The following is a 21617-nucleotide window of genomic DNA, read 5'->3' as shown; positions in this document are numbered from 1 at the left end:
AAATGCTAAAGCACTTTATTTAGGCTCTTACACTGAAGTAAGAGCCTACTGAATCAGTGTACATCAAACCAGGATGGGTTAGATTTGAGCAAGATAGACACCCTAATCAACCATTCTCAGGCAAAACAGACTTCCATACTTCATAAATTCTATGAGCTCATTCACATTTTCAGTTACTGTTAACATTCATTTCTTCTTTGCCTTCATCTCTCTCTTATAATAGAAGAAATCAAAAAGAGTTTATTTGTTAGGTGCCATTTTGCCATCACTGCTAATATTTGATGTATACGGTGGAGTTCTTTTCACATGTGTTTGTATAATGTGCTATGAGCTGTCTCTACTCCAGTATTACCTTTAGTCATTTTTCACATGGACAGTTAATAACTCAAACCGTCCTTAGTCAAGAATTATTCCTGAGCAACATGGGTTTTGCTCCAAATCCCCAAATATACCTCTTGTGGTGAGATTCACATCATTCAAAGGCTCCTATTTTGTCTCTTAGTTTTTGGCCTGTGAAAAACTGAGTACTCTGATTTTCCTTTTAATTCAGTGACTAAGGAAAATATAGTTCTTGCTAACAATTGCTAAGTGTTAATAATTGTCCATAGAACTTTGAAACTTTTTCAAGGTTTATCTCACCGAATCCTTAGTAACACACTATTTCTTAGAATTATTTTGTTATTGTTGTACAGTTATGGAAAATAAGACCCAAAAAGGCTGAGTCGCTAAGTCTATTAAACATTTGCAACAATTCAGTTTAATCTCTATCCCAGTTCTTATATGTGTACTATAATTATTTATGATTGCTGTAAATCCTTATTGAGAGCCTACTGTGTGTCTGGAATAGCCTTAGGCAGTAGGGAGTCAGCAGCAAAAAGGACTAACCCTGCCCAATAGAGCTAACAGTCTGGGGAATGGGAAGAGGAAACAAACAATATGCAAATTCCTGTCAGTTATGCGAAGTACAATGAAGAAGAATGAACAGAGCAAGTTAAGAGTGGGATCGAAGGGTGCTATTTGCATTTGCTATATTGCTATATATATTTGCATTTGTGTCTCCCAGGTGTGGTAACATTGTAATCATTTATTCACCCCCAATTCCAAGAAATGTGGGGTGTATTTCAAGTATGTAAAAGGTGCTATTCCCAGCTGAAGTGTCAAAAACATAACAAGGTCTATCTCTTCATCTCTCTCCTTTCACTCTCTGCTTTCTCTATCTTCCTCTGTGGCTTCTCCTTGGTCTTCAGGCTCTGTCGCTCCCTTTTGCAGTAGCCATTTGCTTCTTCTATTCTTTTTCTCAGTCTCTCTCAAACCCTCTCACTTTTCTTCTTCTTCCTATGCTCTTCTCTCTTTCATAAAATATAGCTATCATTTGGCTGTGATACTGTTATAATTTGTATTTATGAAATGCAGCTTAACATTCACGGTTAAAGTTTTAGACAAAATTCTAAAACATTAGTCCTTCACTTTTCTACAATCCCTGTTCCCTTTCCATGGTAGCAAATTTCATGGTTTATGAAAGGAAGGGCCAGGGGGCACCTGGGTGGCTCATTTGGTTAGGACTCCGACTTTGGCTCCTGTCATGATCTCATGGTTCGTGGGTTCAAGCCCCCTGTTGGGCTCTGTGCTGACAGCTAGCTCAGAGCCTGGAGCCTGTTTCAGATTCTGTGTCTCCCTCTCTCTCTGATCCTCCCCTGCTCATGCTGTCTCTCTTTCTCTCTCAGAAATAAGTTAAAATTAAAAAAAAAAAAAAAAAGGAAGGAAGGGCCAGTCAAGTGCTGCTGTCCATGTAAAGCAAAGGGAGCGTTTTTTTTCTGTGTAGCACTGCATGCCCATGCCACCAAAATGAAGGTTAAGAACTCTGAACTTTTCCCAACAAGATCTCCATCTCTCCTAAGTCTTCTTTCCTGCAGCCCGGGTTCGCAGGGCAGTTGGGAGGGAGGAGACTGCTGAAATTGTTCATCTGAATAGAGTACGACAAGACAGTCTTCAATTAGAAATTTCCTTATAACTTTTGGGTCCACATTTGATCTAACTATCCAAAACTGGGGTGCCTGGGTGGTCCAGTCAGTTGAGCCTCCAAATTCAGCTCAGCTTATGATTTCATGGTTGATGAGTTACAGCCCCTTGTCAGGCTCTGCTGACAGCTGGGAGCCTGGAGCCTGTTTCAGGTTCTGTGTCTCCCTCTTGCTCTCTGCCCCTTCCCCACTTGCACTCTGTTTCTCTCTTAAAAATAGGTAAACATAAAAACAATTAAAAAAAATAGAAAGCATATCCCAAACCATGTGACAGAATCCTTAAAAAAGCAAATAGTTGGAGAATTCAAGTTATGGTCAATGATAGATATCTCATCAAAACCGTAAATCTATAGTTTTTCTTATGCCCATGTGTATGGTAAAAAACTAACTATATCCAAAGAGAGATGTGGCCTTTGCCCTTTGCTGGGATGTGAACTCTAGGCTCATGGAATGTCCTGCATGATAAGATTATGTTTGTTTACCTAGAGGCCTTGGGCTGCACAGGATAGTGTAAAAATGTCACTTATGTTGGGGCTTTGGCTTATGTCGCATGTGGGCTACCTCCAGAGTGACTGCTGGCTAAAGATCAGCCATGTGGACAGTCAACCATGTTTACGTGATAAATCCCCTTGGTTGGCAATGTCTGTTGTGTTGTTATAATATTGTCGTGTTGCAGGGAGATATAAACACTTCTCCAGACTCCACTGGGAGAGGATTACCAGAAGCTCTGAGTTGGGGACCCTCTGAGACTCTGCTCCGTGTGCCTCTTACCTTGGCTTATTTGTAATCTGTATTCTTTCGATATAATAAATACCCCCCAACCTTGAGTATAATAACTTTCAGTGGATTCTATGCATCATCTAGTGAATGATCAAATCTGAGGATGGTTTTGGAGACCCTTCAATGTTGCAGTTGGTGTCAGACGTGAGGAGAATCTTATGGGACCGTTACTGAACTTTGCACTATGTCACAATGGCATATTACTGTATTCTGTTTAGTACTCAAATACTGAGATGAAGTTTTGTCTTAATGAGCTTTGTAGTTTCCATAGGAGCCCAAGTCTATTCCCCTGGCAGCAGATTTCTAAAGAACGATGAATACTTTTTTAGGTCTTAGTGAATGATAATAACAACAACAGAAATTTGAAGGAGTAGCTATAAGTTTCATTGATGGTCTACAAACCTGAGGTCTCCAGAAGGTCAAGGACAACTTCACCTCTCTTTATATTTCCAGTGCCTGTGCCTGTGTCTGACCGAAGATGTTCGATGACTATCTCTTGTTGAACCGATTTATGATAATACTCTGAACCATTGCCAATGCTACAATTTAGTAAGAATTTTGACACATGTCAAGGGTCTCCTTATCAGCCTTTATGACTCAATTATGCTCTTAGTTTCTTCCTTTATGTCTTTCTAAACATTTTTTAAATATATTTTTTAAATTTATTTCTAGGAGAGAGACAGAGAGAGACAGCGTGAGCAGGGGAGGGTCAGAGAGAGAGGGAGACACAGACTCTGAAATAGGCTCCACGCTCTGAGCTGGCAGTCAGCACAGAGCCCGACATGGGGCTCGAACTCACGAACCACGAGATGATGACCTAAGCAAAAGTCAGACACTTAACCAACTAAGCCACCGAGGCGCCCCCTCCTTCATGTCTTTCTACTACCTCTTAATCTGTTACCTTACACTTTACATTGTAAGTTACTTGTAAGTCTGACTCAATCATCAATTCAAATTTTATCTCTTAAATCAGCAAATTTAGCTGTTACTTCTTGTCACTTTTCCAATTTTATTAATTTGTGTTTTTCCATATTGTTAATTTCTTATATTTCCATAAGCCAAAGTATTTTCTGGAATTTTACTTTTTTATTCTATTTATTTTCTCTTTTAATTTATATTTTCCACACCTATTATTTTTGTTAGACATTTCTTAACCTCCATGGGCCAGAGATTTTCTATGTTTGTGGTTTCTCTGATGAATTCATTCAATTCTGCCAATATTTTCTCTATACACTGGCAATGTGCTGGGTTTGTTTGACAACCGAGACCACTGTTTGGTCCTTACAGTCTCAGGGAAAAGTCCATCAGGATATCATGTGGAAATTGTATTAGCTTTTGTCTCTGTGGTCAATTGTAGTTAAGTTCCTGGAATTCTTTTATTTTTAAAAAAATTTTTAATGTTTATTTATTTTTGAGAGAGAGAGATACAGAGTGTGAGTGGGGAAAGGGCAGAGAGAGAGAGAGATACGCAGAATCTGAACCAGGCTCCAGGCTCTGAGCTGTTAGCATAGTGCCTGACATGGGGCTCGAACTCAGGAGCAGGGACATCATGACCTGGGCAGAAATTGGATGCTTAACTGACTGAGCCACCCAGGTAGCCCATGTTCTTGGAATTCTTAATGATCTGCTACTTTCAAGGTATTAGGTCCAGGTGATTGTGTAGCTGATTTTTGTCTACTCTTTAAAACAAAAATACTTTTTACAATCAAGTATTAAAGCACAAAAAAATGTGATGATTTCACAATATGTTCACAAACGTAACATCCTTACCTGGAAAGGTGAGCGGGAACCTAGGTTCCCCTTCTGATTATATGACACATTGAAGTGACTTGCTTCTAATTCATAGAAAGTGGCAGAGATGACAGCGTGTGGAATTCAAAACTAGGTCACAGAGTCTTGGTGGCTAATTTCTCTGCCTGATTTCTCTTTCTCCAAGGAAAATGCTACCACATTTTGAAGAGAGTATCAGTTACTCTCCAGAGAGATGTGTGTGGCAGGGAACTGAGGTGGTACTGGGGTTCTCTCAGGGACAGCTAGCCGGAACGTGTGCAGTAGGGGAGTGAGCCAGCTCTGGGAGGGAAGAGGGAAACTTCTAGCTGTGGGTCAAGCCTTCAGGGGACTGCAGCCTGGGTGTAAATTTTGACTTCAGCCTCATGAGAAGCCCTGGGCCGAACCACCCAGCTAAGTCACTTCTGGATTCCTGACCCCCAGAAACAAAATGAGAGAAGAAATGTTCATGGATTGAAGCTGTTGAGTTTGGGGTAGTTTCTTACATAGCAGTGGATAATAGAGGAGGGTTCCACAGTTAGGGGTTTGAAAGTTACCATGATCTTAATGACATAATCTGAGATGGCTAAACCCAAAAAGAGAAAATCATAGAATGATTTTATGTATGACTAAGTGGGGGAAAAGTCCCCTCTAAAATATGAAAATGTATGCAGCTGGTATTTAAGGCAATACTATAACATGAGCAAGTCAGACTTGGGCTGGGGATGCCAGTATAGATTAACATTACGAAATCTACTTATGTCTCATTGCGGCAGGACAAAGGAGAAAAAGCGCATGATTCCATCAAGTGCCAAAAATTCGTAAATCATTCCTAATAAAAAGTCTTAAGTTTAGAAGGAAACTAATCAGATTACACACACACAGGTAAGCAAACACATTTTTTTATGTCTTGAACTCATGAAGCCACTTCTATGAAAAGAAACAAGACCATGATGACTGAGAACATACCTATATGGCATACAGTTTCTGATTTTAGCTGATACAATAACATGATAAAAGTAATGAATAGAAATAGTTACTGGAATGAATATCAAACCTTTTAATTTGCTAATGGTAGTATTAATGAACTGAAAACCAAGATGGTTCATTAAATATTGATTAGAATCAACAATATGTAGTAATCAGATAGATATAAAGTGCATGTAAATAATCAATTTCTCAATTATCCTCCCCTCCTCCCCCACCAAGTATTTATAACAGTATTTCAGTGGGCTGGCACCTCTCAGAACAGGTTAGAAGGCACAACCTTGTTGTCATCAGCCTTCTAGTTCTTGTGGGAGTTTATGCGGCTTCGGTCACAGTGTGATGCACACCCTCTTTTAGTTATATCAGTTTTCACTTTATTTTATTTATTTTTAATTACATGAGTAATCCATTAACTCTAAAATTCTCAGCCATGATCTTTGAATGCTCACATCTGCTTTGTTCTCTCTTTTCTGGTACAACGATCAGATGCATGTCAGACAATGTTACTACTAATTCCAGATCACTTAAACTCAACTTTTGCATTTTTCTCTCTGCATTTTGGACAATTAATATCTGCTTACAGAGTTCATGAAAATTCTTCATCTGGGTCCAGTTGGCTATTTAGCCCACCTAGCAAGCTTTCATAATTTTAATTTTCTTATAATTAATTGTATATGTGTATCTTTATCTCTAGAATTTGTGTTTGGTTCTTTTTTTCCAAATCTTTGTGGTTAGTCTTTGTATTCTCTTAGTCCCTTAGCATATTTCAAATAGTCTTTGTTTTTAAAGAAATTAAAGTGAGCGACTTGAAATCTGTATCTTTTAATTTCCTTTTTTACTCCTTTTGTTTCCTGCTCTTATTTCTGGTCAAGGTGTCCTGTGGAATTGGGTGCTAGTTTTGTGTGTGAAGCCTCCCAGGCACTGTCTCCCATGGGTTGTGTGTGGGGATTTGTTGAGACCTAACGTGAAGCTCCTTCCGCCAGAGAGGATTTGTATTTGCATTAACCAGGTGCTCAGGGCACAGAGCCAGCTTGGGCTTAACCCCTAAATTACTTCGCAGCCTGGGCGTTGGAATCCCCGTGACACGGGTGCCAGGGACACACGGGCTGCAGCCCACGTCCCAGTGGCGGAGCCCACCTTGCTCAGCACCAAGGCCCCGGGCAGCCTCTTCCTCGCCACCATCTGTGGCGAGTGTGGGTCTGTGCGCACGTGTGTGTCGGCGTGTGTGCCCGTTTCCAGGTCACCTTCTACCCGGAGGATGTAACTGGGCAGGTGTGTCAGCCTCACAGGAAGGATTTCTGATCAGTTTTCTTGGTGAATAATGAAGGAAATAGACATTTTCCCGGTTCCCCGGCAGCTGAAACCCTTCAGGCCACAGGACCTGGTGCGATAGAAACCGCTTCCTGCCCGAAGGGCTGTCCTTCCCTTTCAACCTCCTCGCTGGCCTTGGCCTTGCGTCAGGGTTCCACGGGGGAAGCGGCCATGGTGGGGAGAAGGGGGCCCGGTCCTGGGTAGCAATTGCCTGCCCACAGTCAGACACCTGATGGGACTGAGTGGTGGGCTTCTGTCCTGTGATCCCGAGGACTGTACAGCTGAATGCTTCCCAAAGACTGGAAATGAGGTAGGACTTTCTAGGAGAGGCTGTAGTGACCGACAGGACTTGAAGTCCTCTCAGAGCGGGGACAGCTTCCCTTCCCTGTCGGGCCGTGGGTTGTGGAGACAGCACAGACTCTGTCACCCTCACCCCCCAGAGACGTGCCTTCCCCAGCCTGCTGCTCAGAGCAAGCAGAAATGTGGGCAACTGCAAAGCTGGCCAAGCAGAAACGTCCATGAAAAATTTCGGGGACAACTCACATGGTCTTCAGCTGTTTTCAGTATTACATCTATCCCTTAAGAAGGAAAAGAAGCAAATCTGAGCAGAACAAAGTGTTCTTTTGTGCTCTGGGTAAGCAGTCCTGGCCAAGTCCCTCACCATCGATATGCAGCCCAGCCCAGGGAGTCAAAGCTGTGTACTTGGACTGGGATTTTCATTTCCAATTGTCTAGTTTTGTGTGACTGAAGTAAGAATGGATGTATAGAACCATTTTTGTCCAAAGTGAGCACATAATTTATGGCACGTATGGTTATTGACCCGGTAACTTGCAAATCCTTTCTATACAGCTCTAATTGAAAAGCTGGGAGTTGCAGCTAGATTTAGGTATCACCAGACACCCGAAAATAGCTTTCAGAATGAGGATTACAGCTCATTTATTGAAAGCATGCGTGGCTCTGAAAAGAGCCTTTGGGGTTGGGTAACAAGACGCTTACTTGGCAAGTTCACTTGGAGCTGGTGTACTTGGTGACGGCCTTGGTGCCCTCGGACACGGCGTGCTTGGCCAGCTCGCCGGGCAGCAGCAGGCGCACGGCCGTCTGGATCTCCCGGGACGTGATGGTCGAGCGCTTGTTGTAATGCGCCAGGCGCGACGCCTCGCCCGCGATGCGCTCGAAGATGTCGTTGACGAACGAGTTCATGATGCCCATGGCCTTGGACGAGATGCCCGTGTCGGGGTGCACCTGCTTCAGCACCTTGTACACGTACACCGAGTAGCTCTCCTTGCGGCTGCGCTTGCGCTTCTTGCCGTCCTTCTTCTGCGCCTTGGTCACCGCCTTCTTGGAGCCCTTCTTCGGGGCGGGGGCGGACTTGGCGGGCTCGGGCATCTTGGCGACAAAACCGAAGACACTATGGCTAAAACCTAGAGGAATAATCAGCCGCGCGAAGGTCACGTTTATTTATAGATGCGGTATTCTAATGAGGGTAGTAAGATCATTTGCGATTGGATTAATTTTAGTGTGTTGTCAGAAATGAGAATGTAAAAGACACTTGCAGGTCTAGCTTTTCATTGGCTGCTTTGTTAGTTTTCTTTTACCCAATCAGAAGGTCTAGACTAGGCTACCGGAAGCTACTGTTATGTGAGCCTTGAAGGACATTCCTTGTTTGTTTTTAATCTAGAGTAAGTGAAACCTTCGCGGAGAAATCCTGATTGTGGGTTTTTATGTGAAAACAGCGGCTAGCGGGCTAGTCTAGCTTCCTGCATCGGGGTGGATTTCGCATTATGGACCCCATGGGGCGTTTGATGTCATAGATGCTGGAGCTGGTAGGCAAGTCGATTAAGACGCCCATTATTCTGCGGCCGCTAACCTAATAGCAAAGAACCAGGGATTCTGCCATACGCTTGGCCAGAGGACCCTTTGGATTATGTCTTACCGTCTTCGTTTACTACCACGAGACGGTGCAGAACCGCGGTGGTGAGAGTATTTCCCTAACCTAAGATTGGCAACGATTCATCAAGTGGTGAATTTCGAGGTGGGTAAATCACTACATCCATAAGTAGTATTTCCCAAATTTGTGTGGTTGACGTGTGCAGTTGAGCTCTCCCTTCCCCCACTCCACTCCCAATTACTGCCCTGCCTTTCCGCGTCGAATGGAGTGTGGGCCATTGCGAACCACAGTCCGTAGAGGAGAGGGGTGTTCCAAACAGTTCCCAGACTTTCCAACCCCTACTGAGAACAACTCTCACCGCACCCAGTGCACTTAAGCGTTGCTCTGGAGACCCTCGTCCCGTGCGGAGGCGACCCCTCCTGCGGCGCCCCTCCCGCCACGCCCCCCGATGCTGCCGAGTGCCACAGCTCCTTCCCCTAGCTCTGTGGGTGGCTCTGAAAAGAGCCTTTACAACGTTCTCTACCAGCCCACACGCTTACTTCTTCTTGGCGGCCGCCTTCTTGGGCTTGGCAGCTTTGGGCTTGGCCGCCTTGGGCTTCGGGGCCTTGGCCTTGGCGGGACTCTTCGCCGCCTTCTTGGGTTTGGCCGCCTTCGCCTTCTTGGGGCTCTTGGCCACCTTCTTGGCTGCAGCCGCCGCCGCGGGCTTCTTGGCCTTCTTCGGGGTCTTCTTGGCGCTCTTCTTGGGGGTGCCGGCCCCCGCCGCCTTCTTGGGTTTCTTGGCCGCCCCCGCAGCCTTCTTGGGCTTGGCCGCGCCCGCCTTCTTGGCTTTGGGCTTGGCCTCCCCGGAGGCCGCCTTCTTGTTGAGCTTGAAGGAGCCCGAGGCGCCGGTGCCCTTGGTCTGCACCAGGGTGCCCTTGCTCACCAGGCTCTTGAGGCCCAGCTTGATGCGGCTGTTGTTCTTCTCCACGTCGTAGCCGGCGGCCGCCAGCGCCTTCTTGAGCGCGGCCAGGGACACGCCGCTGCGCTCCTTGGAGGCGGCCACGGCCTTGGTGATGAGCTCGGACACGGGCGGCCCGGACGCCTTGCGCTTGGCGGCGCCTGCGGACTTGCGGGCCTTCTTCTTCACGGGCGTCTTCTCAGCAGGGGCCGGGGCGGCGGGCGCGGCGGGCGCGGTCTCGGACATTCTGGGTTCGGATGCCTGAAGGTACGGAAAACAATAATAATAATAAAGTCTCGGAGTGGATCTGCCCGGCCCTAGTGTGTGTGTGTGTATTTATATACAACAGCGACGCTGCGCGCTGATTGGTTCCCAGCTCAGTCTTGTAACTTGACAGCAATCTAGTCCCAGCTCAGTCCCGGAATTGTGTTTGTTACAATTGAGGAAAGCAAAAAATTTAAAATTTCCCGTGGAGGGATCACATCGATCATACTCTACAGTGATGCGGGACACCTTGTGCTTTCAGATCTTTACGTTTTTTTCTTCCAGATTTTACCATGTTAGTCTCAGCTGTTTTTAAAAACCCCTGACACTTGGAGAGATTCACAGGACAGGGAGATAACTTCATGATTTTCGTTTAAAATATAAATTGTTCTCTCTGTGCCGTCAATAGCTTACTCTCTAGGAACATTCTATACATTCTTGGCATCTCGCACGTTCAACAACTGCTTAGTTCTCATTGAGATTTACCTGGAAAATCTGGTTCATATGAAGAGAAGTAACACAGCCTGTTTCCCTATTTCTCTACAGGAATGGTAGTAAAGGATGCTTGGAGTAAGAGCTAATTCTGTCAAGAACTGTCATTATTTTGTTCAAAAAGCTTTTATCATTGCTTTTAGTGACAATGGGGGGTTGGTTAGTTTGGGGGTTCAAACATTCAGAGTTTTTAGAGGAAATTGGGAAAGGGAAGAACGTATGATCTTGACATTGCTGTTGGGGCTGTTTCCTCGAGAGGACAGGAGATCACAAAGGGTATAAGGGAGAGTTGGACCTCTTTACTGGTTGAAAAAATATTTTATTTACATTGATTTTATTTGGGTGGGATCAGTTACTAAAATGTTTAACAACCTTTGGGTCAGAAATCTGCCATCCTTGAGGAAGACTTATAACATATTAAAGTGACAATCAAGGAATACCCACACGCACATTCACACAGACATCCAGACTTATAGTTCCCTTGTCAGAGGGACAGTTTTTAAAAGTATGTTTTATATTCACTACTACATTTTTTATATACAGTAGGAAACACATTTCAACTTATGCTTAATGTTGAATAGGATATAGATTTACGGTAGAGGTGATGTAATGGTTTTCTTCACTCTTCAAATTCTCTCTTTGTCTTTAACAAATTATTATATTTATTTTGAAACACATACCAGTCTCTGGTTCACTAGGATGGAGAAAGAAAGAAATGTGAAGACACAGGGCAAACCCCAAGAGATGAGCGTTCCACACTCCTTTTTGATCCCTCCAAAATCTGGAAATGACCGATTACTTCCTGCAGCATGAAAGGTTAATTATTGAGTTAAATATTAAGTACTAATATGATTCACAGAGGTGAGGTGAGATGTCTGCTCAGCATAAATCATTGTTATGTGTACCTTGTGTATTCCCTTGTTATGGAGTTTAGGTATATCTCATCCTCCTAAAGTGGCTTGATTCATTATGCTTGACTTTGAAACTCATTTGAATATTCATTGCCAGCAATGAGGAGTAGGACCTGGAGAGAGGCTTCGCCACAAGAAGGCTATGGCAACGTGATAGGAATCAGTTCAGACAAGACACAGAAAGCCAGAATTACAACCGTAATGGAGAAATAAAAGAGATACTTTACCAAGAAAGGAAGAGTTGTCTTTTGATGGCCTGAATGTAGGGAATCTGCCCCATTCACTTTCATGGGTTAATGAGTTACCTTTATATGGATAACTTCAAAGTCTGTCTCTTAGGTCTATTGCCTAAATGTCAAATTTGTATTTCTGGGTGCTTGCTGGGTATTTGCCTTTGCACCTCCATTTACCAGAGAACTCTCTCTCTATAACCTCTTTGCTACTGATAAGTGGAGAATATCATTGCCTTTTTACCCTTATCAGATATTGGTACTAACATATGATTTTCATTCCAACATTCACGGCATTTCCCCATGCTCCTCTCGGCACATTTTCCAAACCCAGGGTCTTTCAAGGCTCTAAGATCCCAAAGAAGGCTTATTTATGATTTCGTGTCATAGTCTTCTTTGTATATCTGATGACATTTCTGGGCTCCTTCCCAGGACAATGCTTTTAAATGCTTAAGATAATATACACAGGATTTACAAAGGAAAAGAATTATATTAAAATACCAACATCCAATTTGTCAAAACCCAAAAGTGTTGAAGTGTTAACATATGTTTCTTTATTAATACAATTAAAGTACCAAGGCTGCCCTTGTGGCCAACAATTACCCACGTTTAGAAGGGGTGATACGCTTCAAAGATACTGGAAGTAGTGACAGGTGTACCTTAGGTGAGAATACATCACGGGTCCTGCCGGTCACTCTGCTGGCTGCCTGCATTCGTCAGTGGACAGAACGCCAGGGGTCAGGCAGCGGATAGCACAAATAAGGACGGAAGTTTTGTTCTGTACAACTTCCTAGATGTCCTGAAGCCTGCCAATGTAGCCGAGGGCGAGAGCCCCACTGTGGAATTTGTCCCCATGCACCATGAAGTCAGAAAAGCAGCTTTGATGAGCTAGGTGGTCCTCACAGACCCTGGGCGAGAAGCCAAATGTCCACAAAGTCCCCTGGAACTCCTCAAAGGGATTCGTGACAGAGTAAATCTTTAGGTGTTTATGATTGGAAGGAGTTCTCAAAAGAAAGTTGTAGAAACTAGGATGCTCTTTTAGTTTAGGAGATACACCCACCTTAGAGGAGTGAATACTGAGGAGAGGAGCAGAGAGCACAATAATATATTATAACGTTGAGTGAGTGCTTATTTGCAGTATCAAACACTTTACATGCATCCTCTCTTAAGCTTCGATGCTGTATAATTTAGATTTTCTTATATATATATATATTTTTTTTCTTATATATTTGAAAAGAAAACACCGAGTATAGACTGTCCCAGGTCTACAAAGAGCATGGCAGCAGGCCGTCTCCAGAGCTTGGCTCTACGCCATGCCGACTGCGTGGACGACTTGAATGGGGTTCAGGAACAGTGCTAGATGTAAGTCGTCCATTAGGAACTCTGCACTGTGATCATACACTTGAGACTCACGGCAGAACAGGGTTGTGAGCACTTTCATGCAGTGAGTCTTGGTTAGTGAACCAGACATCCATGCATCAATAAGACAAAAAGAAACTTAGCAATAAAGACAGGATTAGCCTCAAAGCTTCCTTAAAGCGTCTCAGGGACAACGGCGAGTATTAAGCAAGTGTTTCTGGGTTGGTCTGGGAACCGTGAAGGCCAAGCCTGAGGCTCCTCTGTGAGAAGTGTATGGACTGTGGCCGGGCGTACAGGCTGCAAGTCGGGCGCGCACACAGGATTTCTGGCATCTCCTCCGGGACAGACTGCGGCCTCAGGGCCCCCATCGGGTCTATGCAGCGCGGAGCCCCGCGAAATGAGCGATGGGCGGGACCGGAGTGTGGTTCCCGCCCCTGCTCGGGAGGTTTTCAAACAGGTCCGTCGCAGTGCTATAAAAGGGCTGCGTGGCGCTGCTGCAAGTCGTACTTGGACAGGCGTCCTGTGTAGTGGTGACAATGTCCGGCCGCGGCAAGGGCGGGAAGGGCCTGGGCAAGGGCGGCGCCAAGCGCCACCGCAAGGTGCTGCGCGACAACATCCAGGGCATCACGAAGCCCGCCATCCGGCGGCTGGCCCGGCGCGGCGGCGTCAAGCGCATCTCCGGCCTCATCTACGAGGAGACGCGCGGGGTGCTCAAGGTGTTCCTGGAGAACGTGATCCGGGACGCCGTCACCTACACGGAGCACGCCAAGCGCAAGACGGTCACGGCCATGGACGTGGTCTACGCGCTCAAGCGCCAGGGCCGCACCCTCTACGGCTTCGGGGGCTAAACGTTTTGCGTTTGTCACCAGAAACCGTGCAATTCTCAACCAAAGGCCCTTTTCAGGGCCACCTACTGTATCCACCGGAAGCGTTGTGCACTCTGGTTGCTTTCCCCGTTCGCGATTTCGCTACGGCTGCATGCAGTGCCTTCTGATATTTTGACTTAAAGTTGGTCTTCCCAAGTTGGTTTATTCTGCATTTCAGGTGCTCTCAGGCCCTGAAAGGTGAATCCGATTATCAGCCTGTAGTAAGTTGTGCGTTTGGTTCCACGTGTTCCTTGCGTGTCTGAGGTGGTCTTGCTGAGCGGCTGGTTTAATAGATTTCTGAACATGCTGGTTCGTTTTCCCGTATAATCTTGTACTCGCTTATGATTCCTCAGATTTGTGTTACCCGCTGGGATGGCAATACCGCGAGGCTGGTCATGTGCCTTTAGGTCCTAGCGGTCATGTTTCAGATCCCACCTTTGTCAGGAAATGCGTACTCAATTAGTCCACAAATGGGTCACCCATTATTAGGGGCTGTAAACCTTGAGTGTCACATCTGTCAACATTGCCACCGTTTCCTTTGATAGGTTCACAATAGGTTGGCTTTGTGAAGAATCTTAGGGGATTATTGTGCTGTTGACTGGCCTATTTCCAGTAAAATGTGTTCAGGGGACTATCAAGGCACAGCGAAATATGTACGTCTATAGCCTTAGGCAATGGCTTTTCTGGCTGCAGAGGTTAGGCGGTGACCAAGGGGCCCGAGATGAGTCAGAAGACACTCCCAGGTTTAGGCTTTACAACTTTCTTCCCTCTTATCTGGTAAGAAGGTGTTGACCTTGGCTGATCTAGGAAAAAGCTTAGATCCTTTGGGAATCACAAAACAAGGACTTGAAGAAAAAATAGTCCTGGATTCATCAGGAGGAGATGGGTTTTTCACAGCAGATCTTTTCTGCGTGACACGAATACCTGGCTTAAAGCTAATTTATTTTTGAGTCTGTTATAGCTGCTTAACTTTACAAACTAAATACAGTTTTGTTTTCCCAATTTATGTGGCAGGGTGGACAGTACCTCAATGACCTGAAAATGCTTTGAAGGAAAGCTGATTCTAAGTGGGCCTTTGTCTTTGGGATGTGTTCCACCGGGTTCCATCTGGACAAACATGAAATAAGGGCTTACTGTTAGACCTCCCTTTCCAAAGGAGAATCACGGAGAACAAAGCCCACAAAACACAAAAGGGGTTGGTTATTCAGGTTTATTTTAGTCCAGCCGGATGGCCCCTCCCAAGCACCCGAAAGGCCCTCAGAAGAGAATCCCGCTGAGCCATAGCTCAGGGTTTATATAGGGAGAGGGGGGAAGCAAGTGTACAGAAGTGAGAATTTTGAGGTTAGAGGTGGGGGTTGCTTAACAGTTGCTTGAAAAACATGTTTGACTGTTTTAATCACAATGTTTGTTAGAGATGTACATCTCAGGTACTTGCTGAAGCCAGGAGGAGCCAGGTTGCTCAACCCCTGACCTTTTTACCAGAATAGAGTTTGAGATCAAACAATGGTTGGTATTTCCTCATTTACAGGCCCCTCACCTTTTGGCCTAAGGGAGTTTTTACATTATGATGTGTTAGAAATGCGTGGACTCTGCAAACATCTTAGCCATGGTAATCTGGATATTTGAAAGTACTGTCTTCCCTTGGTAGAGTCGATCTTCACAATTAGTGAATCCTGGGGCGCCTGGGTGGCTTAGTCGGTTAAGCGTCTGACTTTCGCTTAGGTCATGATCTCGCGGTTCGTGGGTTCGAGCCCCGCGTCTGGCTCTGTGCTGACTGCCAGCTCAGAGCCTGGAGCCTGTTTCAGTCTGTGACTCCCTCTCTCTCTGACCCTCCCCTGCTCACACTGTCTCTCTCTCTCTCTCTCTCCTAGAAATAAAAAAAAAAAAAAATTAAAAAAAAAAAACAATTAGTGAATCCTAAGCTCTTTGAGAATCTATTTAGGGGCTCAAGTCCCTTCCGAGCCTCATTCAAGGAACTCCCAGGGCTCCATGGATTCTTGTTAACAACCTGGAGTCTAGGATTTCAGGATCTGAGATATAGAGATTCAGAATTGAAGAGAGGAAAAGGCACACACAGTAGAGAGATAACAGAGTGAACAACAATAATGCCCCTATTTATTCTCTATGGGCAGCAGACGTAGCTATTCTTGAGAAGTTAGTTTGGAAATACAAGATAGTCCAAGCTGAGAAATTTTGATTTTCATAGGCCTGACGTCCCAACTGACTGAATCTCACATGATTTGGAAGTACATAAAAATGATGAGTTGATTTTCAGCCCGGTTCTGGAAGAAGTCCATGAATTTTTCTTAAGGCCCTTTGGACTTGTCCTCCATTGCCAGTCTTGAAAAAATATAATAACAAGCCCTAACTTTGTAGTAGTCTATGTCCTTGAGCAATTCATGTATTAAGTTTACAAGTTTCCAATATCCCTTCAGAGATAAAAAAAAAAAAAAAAGAAAAAGAAAAAGAAACTGAAGACCTTGTCCAGAGAGATGCTTCCTGTCTGTGCTTGTGATGCCGTTGGCAAGCTCACTTGTGTCTGTTTTCTCATCTGTAACATGGCGATGACAATAGTGTCTGCCTTACAGGTTTGGGGTGAATAAAATTAAATAATTGGTGAGCATTTTGTCCAGTGCATGTCACACGGTGTCTTCTCTGTTTTGTCTTTTATTATGACTGCTATTATTATTGTTGTTGTTTCTCATGAAATTAGAGAGGCCCCGAGAAAAAAAAAGGTGACATTTAAACTGTGACACATACTCTTCAAGTCCTCAACTGCCTTCTGGTATCTTTATGTTCTGTGGGAAATCACTAACCACTACTGTCATCTATGATGCAGGGGAAGTTTCATATTTTTTCCAGGTTTGAGTGAGAAAACCCAGGATAAATAGCACGTTCACAGTGTGTGTTCAACAAATACGAGTTTACATACATTCTTAAGAAGTTCCAAGTGTATTAATGAACATTTTATGAATACAACCAGAAAAACTCAACTCCAGGTAATTAAAAAAACTCCCCCTGACCACTCCCCCCCAAACACAAAATTAAGCAAAAAAATTAAGTCTTTTGAAAGGGAAGTTCTCAACCAATAAAGAAATTGCTGGGTCCTCAAGTCTTTCTCTTCTGTCCTTTTCCCTACTTTCTAGGAAAGTAGATTTGATAGATGTAGCTGGGCTGGTGCTGGCTCCAATCAGATATGATGGCCCTAAAGAAAGAGTGACAACATATGTCCCACTCTTATGTCCCCTGGGCGAGGCAACTCTCCGGAGTCCATAAGCTGTCCCAAATGTCTGGGTTGCCCTTTATTCCCAGTAACTTGAATTCCCCATGGGTTCCATTTACATCCATGTCCGTAGACATCACACCAGGCTGGTCGTGTCCTCCCTGAAACACTATTTTCTTGACTTCTGTGGCTCTAATCTCCTGGGTTTTGTCCATTTAGAATCTTTGGCTGTCTTCTTGCTCTCTAAAGTTTGGAGTGCTTTTTTATCTATGGGAAAATTTCAATTCTATTACGTGCCATCAATAGTAAAATGTCTATTTCCAAACCCTTCACAATTTCTATAATCAGTCCCCAAGTTGCTCTGATTCCCAGATTCTCATATACAACTACCCACTTGCTACCTTCAGTGGAATGCTTAAGGATTTAAAATTTGTCATGTTCCAGTCTCTGAAACCGCATCCTCTCCTGTAATTCTTGATCATCATGCAAGAATTTCAGCAGCACTGTAAGGTGTGGATAAGCCTACAACGTGGGGCACACATATTGGTTCTCACCCCCGCCCCATACGCAGCTCATCCCAGCTCATCATCAATTAGAAGGATAGAATACTTGTGTCTAAATAATGTAGATGTTGAGATGTTAAAAAACCGAGTTTGGCACAGTTTTTTTTTTTTTTTAATGTTTATTCATTTAGAGAGAGAGGGAGCGAGGGGTGCAGAGAGGAGAGAAAGAGAGAGAGAGAGAGAGAGAGAGAGAATCCCAAGCAGGGTCGACACTGTCGACTCAGAGCCGATTGTGGGGCTCAAACCCATGAACCCTAGGCTCATGAATTGAGTTGAGACCAGATAGTGTGGCTGGGAAGGCTGGCTAGAAATTTCTGGAAGACAGAGCTAGTGGTTCTTGCGTGCATTTGCTATTTCCATTTACAGTTAACTGCCAACCCAGCCTTTTTCAGGTAACTTCCCAGAAAGAAGCCTCATGTCACAATGTCTGGTGGCTGAGGGAAGGAGACCGATTCCTTTTAATTTTCAAGGTTTAGGTGGTATCAGAACTGCAAAACACATGCCCTGAGTCCACATTTCTTGCTCTCAACCCTCCGAAATCCCTGGGTCCCTGTGTTCTCCCAGATGACCCCACATTTGTTCAACTGATCTGGAGACGGGACAGGTAGACAACTTGGAGAAACTCGCCAAGTGACAGAAAATGAAGGCCTGGGGGCAGCTGGGCCAGCCTCCACTTTCTGGGGCTGCACTAGTGAGGACACTCTGGCGCTTGAATATCCAGAATTGCTTTTGGAGGTCACCTGGGAGTCAGGGAGGGAGTGGGACAGGAATATGTTGTTACTTTACACTAAAACCCAAATGTAATGACAGGCACCTTTGGAGGGCTACTTAAGAGGTAGAGCAAGTGAAAAAGTGTTAAGAGCCATTGCGTTCCCCCTGGAGAGCCGCAGCTGGCGAACACACCCATTTTCAAGACCGTGATACAGGTCTAGGCAGGGCCCTGCAGCCCTGGAGACGGGCTGGAGACGCGGAGTGAGAGGGAGGATCAGACAAAGAACCGGGGCTCTGGACCCCGCGGCACAGGGAGAGGAAGTCCCGCCTCTAGATGGCGGGCTTTTCAAATGTCACTGTGGCTGCTTACACCGGCAGCGTGACACTTGCCAGCAAGTGGCCACCAGGGTCGGCTTCGAGTCAAGGGACCAGAAGCCACCGCCCCTGCGCCAAGTCTGAGAAAAGCGACCAGGAGCTGCAGGGACTCGGGAAAGGAGCGCTAGGCGTTCTGTCCACTGCCGTTTACGCCGCTCGGGGCCGTCTGTAGCGCCTGTGACGATCACAGCCCCCTGCAGAGTCCCCCACCCGAGAACGGGTAACCGGCAACGGCGTCCAAGGGTTTCCAGTAACCTAACTGAACGTCCGGGGAGACCCCCAACGCGCGTCAGCGCACAGCTCCGCTGGTGAAAACGTGTGGCTCTGAAAAGAGCCTTTGGGTCGGAGCGGGCCTCCGGGCACACTCACTTGGAGCTGGTGTACTTGGTGACGGCCTTGGTGCCCTCGGACACGGCGTGCTTGGCCAGCTCGCCGGGCAGCAGCAGGCGCACGGCCGTCTGGATCTCCCGGGACGTGATGGTCGAGCGCTTGTTGTAATGCGCCAGGCGCGACGCCTCGCCCGCGATGCGCTCGAAGATGTCTTTGACGAATGAGTTCATGATGCTTATGGCCTTGGACGAGATGCCTGTGTCGGGGTGCACCTGCTTCAGCACCTTGTACACGTACACCGAGTAGCTCTCCTTGCGGCTGCGCTTGCGCTTCTTGCCGTCCTTCTTCTGCGCCTTGGTCACCGCCTTCTTGGAGCCCTTTTTCGGGGCAGGAGCGGATTTCGCAGGCTCGGGCATCTCAACAGTAGTTTCTTCTGAGAGAAGAGAAAATGGAGTCCTCGTCAGGATCCTGCTTATTTATAGTTAGCTGTATGCAAATAAGGAATCCGTTTAGCGACCTCTGATTGGTTGATTCGTCGTGTGACCTTCCTGCACATGATTGGCTCCAGTGCGACTGTCCCATTGGTCACGTCCTGAGAGTAGTTTCCCCCATTCAGACTGGATTCTTAACCTTTTTTGTAACAAGTTCATACTACTTTATGAACATTCCGATTACTTTGGTGATTAATTTTAGAAAGTAGAAGTTGCTCTCCCTTGTGCTTTGAATTGCCAAAACAGGCAATGCTCAGGTCTAGGTCACGTCTCCGATTTGCAAATCCCCCTGTACAGATCCTGGAAGAGGCGTATCTTTGCTTTTGAATCCGGGTTCTAGATCAGTGAGAGAGGGTTGAAGTCGCTGCCAGTGCAACGGGGAGCTCTTCACACACTGTCTTTCCTTTATTTTAAAATTTAAAGCACAAATCTGTAATGCAGAGAGAGAGAGGGGGGAAGAGAGAATCCCAAGCAGGCGCCAAACTCAGCGTGGAGCTTGATGCAGGGCTGGACTAGGGGCTCAATTCCAGGATCCTGAAATCATAACCTGAGCCCAAATCAGGAGTGAGATGCTCAACTGACTGAGCCCCCAGGTGCCCCTTGAGTTTTCATCACAGCCTCCTATACCACCACTTTCGTTGGTCTGCATCGTGGAGGAATGGTCTCATTTCCCATTGACCCTTGGTCCCTAATTTATTTCATCAGCTTTTATTTTCCTTTTCCCAGTAAGGACTGGCTACTCACATCATGGTCACTGGACCACCAGCCGGGTGTCATAAAGGAGCTGGTTAGAAATAGAATCGTAAGCCCCACCCCAGAGCTACAAATCCGATTGAATCTTGACAATATCCCCAGGTAATGGGTGAACACTGGAGTTTGGGAAGCACGATATAGGGCGCTGTCCATATGGTTGCCGGTATGTATTTTCACACATGTGGAGGAGTGAGCGGCCCTATAAAACAAAGAGCATAAAGGGGCACGTTTTAGTAGAATCCCTTTTATTTTCCATATTAAAAAAAACTATTTAGCCTTTTCAATTCTTTGTCTATGATCACTTGTTATTTATCAGTTTATATTATATTATATTTATATTATATTTATCAGTTTATATTAGTGTTGCCATTGGTTTTGTTAGTCTATATTAGCTTTGCCACTACTACTTCTTTATTAATTTACTAGATGGGAGTTTGTAGATCTTCATTATTTGAAAGCCATATTCAATTGAATTCATATTCTACTGTTGAGAGCCAAGAGTAAAGTCTATGTGCAATCATTTTAGGCATGTTGATTTCTCTAACTTTACTCAAATTTTTTCCTCCCCACGAGATTTCACTCTGAAAAGGGCATCTCTTTTTGCAAATATTTGTGACCATTTTTTGACACATTGCCTGGAAATACAAGACCTTTTATGATAGGAAAAGATGAGGTAAATAGGCCTAGAGGGGCCGAGGTCAATACTGGGTGTCCCTTAAGAATGTAAGGGACCCCACCTACTCCCCCCCTCAGGCTTCCCTCGGGAATTTGACAAAAGACCTGACTTAAAGTAGGTAGAAGACCAGAAAACATTTGATCCACAAGGCCTGGTATGGCCTTAGACTACACACTAGTGAACTTGGAGAGTCGAGCCAATCAGCAATGGAACCCAGCACACAGAGTTGTGGTTGAGTGTCTGCTTTCAGCTCAAGTCATGATCTTGCAGTTCTTGAGTTTGAGCTCCATGTCGCTCTCTGTGCTGACAGCTAGGAGCCTGTAGCCTGTTTGGATTCTATGTGCCTCCCTCTCTCTCTGCCCCTCCCTATCTCTCTCTCAAAAAGAAATGGATATTTTTTTTTAAAAAAAAGCAAAATTGAACAATGTGCTTTCAAATAAGTGAATTTCTCTGGTGGATTTATTCCCCATAAAAATTCTCTCCGGATCCAAAAAGAGTGATTTTTACATTTACATAAAATGTAACTCTAAAATAATGGTAGCTATTAACTTACATGTAATAGTTTTGAGTCGTTTTGCTGTACGACTGTGGCCTCATGGAAGTCTTACAAGATCTCATGTGCCTTTCCCAGAAAGCAGTATGTTAGAGTTTCGGAACGTGTTCAGTATTTTATCTTTTTATGATA

General features: G+C 45.1%; 4 protein-coding genes across 4 annotated transcripts; 1 reads left to right on the top strand and 3 right to left on the bottom strand.

The window, feature by feature from the left end:
* Positions 1–7770: 7770 nt before the first annotated feature.
* LOC120248803 (histone H2B type 1-C/E/F/G/I) lies at positions 7771–8269 on the bottom strand. Its single transcript, XM_039257285.1, has one exon. It carries the CDS (start codon positions 8247–8249, stop codon positions 7869–7871), a length of 381 nt encoding a protein of 126 aa, XP_039113216.1. The 5' UTR covers positions 8250–8269; the 3' UTR covers positions 7771–7868.
* Positions 8212–9988, bottom strand: LOC120248789 (histone H1.4-like). Its single transcript, XM_039257269.1, has 2 exons — positions 9291–9988; positions 8212–8284 (listed from the first exon to the last, which is right to left on the bottom strand). The coding sequence occupies exons 1-2, from the start codon at positions 9932–9934 to the stop codon at positions 8278–8280; spliced, it is 651 nt and encodes a 216-aa protein (XP_039113200.1). The 5' UTR covers positions 9935–9988; the 3' UTR covers positions 8212–8277.
* Positions 9989–13474: 3486 nt separating this feature from the next.
* Positions 13475–13857, top strand: LOC120248819 (histone H4). The gene has a single exon (XM_039257304.1). The coding sequence runs from the start codon at positions 13481–13483 to the stop codon at positions 13790–13792; it is 312 nt and encodes a 103-aa protein (XP_039113235.1). The 5' UTR covers positions 13475–13480; the 3' UTR covers positions 13793–13857.
* Positions 13858–19010: 5153 nt separating this feature from the next.
* LOC120248813 (histone H2B type 1-C/E/F/G/I-like) lies at positions 19011–19443 on the bottom strand. Its single transcript, XM_039257295.1, has one exon. The coding sequence runs from the start codon at positions 19426–19428 to the stop codon at positions 19048–19050; it is 381 nt and encodes a 126-aa protein (XP_039113226.1). The 5' UTR covers positions 19429–19443; the 3' UTR covers positions 19011–19047.
* Positions 19444–21617: the final 2174 nt, after the last annotated feature.

This window comes from Hyaena hyaena, unplaced genomic scaffold (assembly GCF_003009895.1).
Source record: "Hyaena hyaena isolate Hyena2069 unplaced genomic scaffold, ASM300989v1 scaffold_614, whole genome shotgun sequence".
Taxonomy (NCBI): domain Eukaryota; kingdom Metazoa; phylum Chordata; class Mammalia; order Carnivora; family Hyaenidae; genus Hyaena; species Hyaena hyaena.
This window is presented reverse-complemented; position numbering and strand designations above follow the sequence as displayed.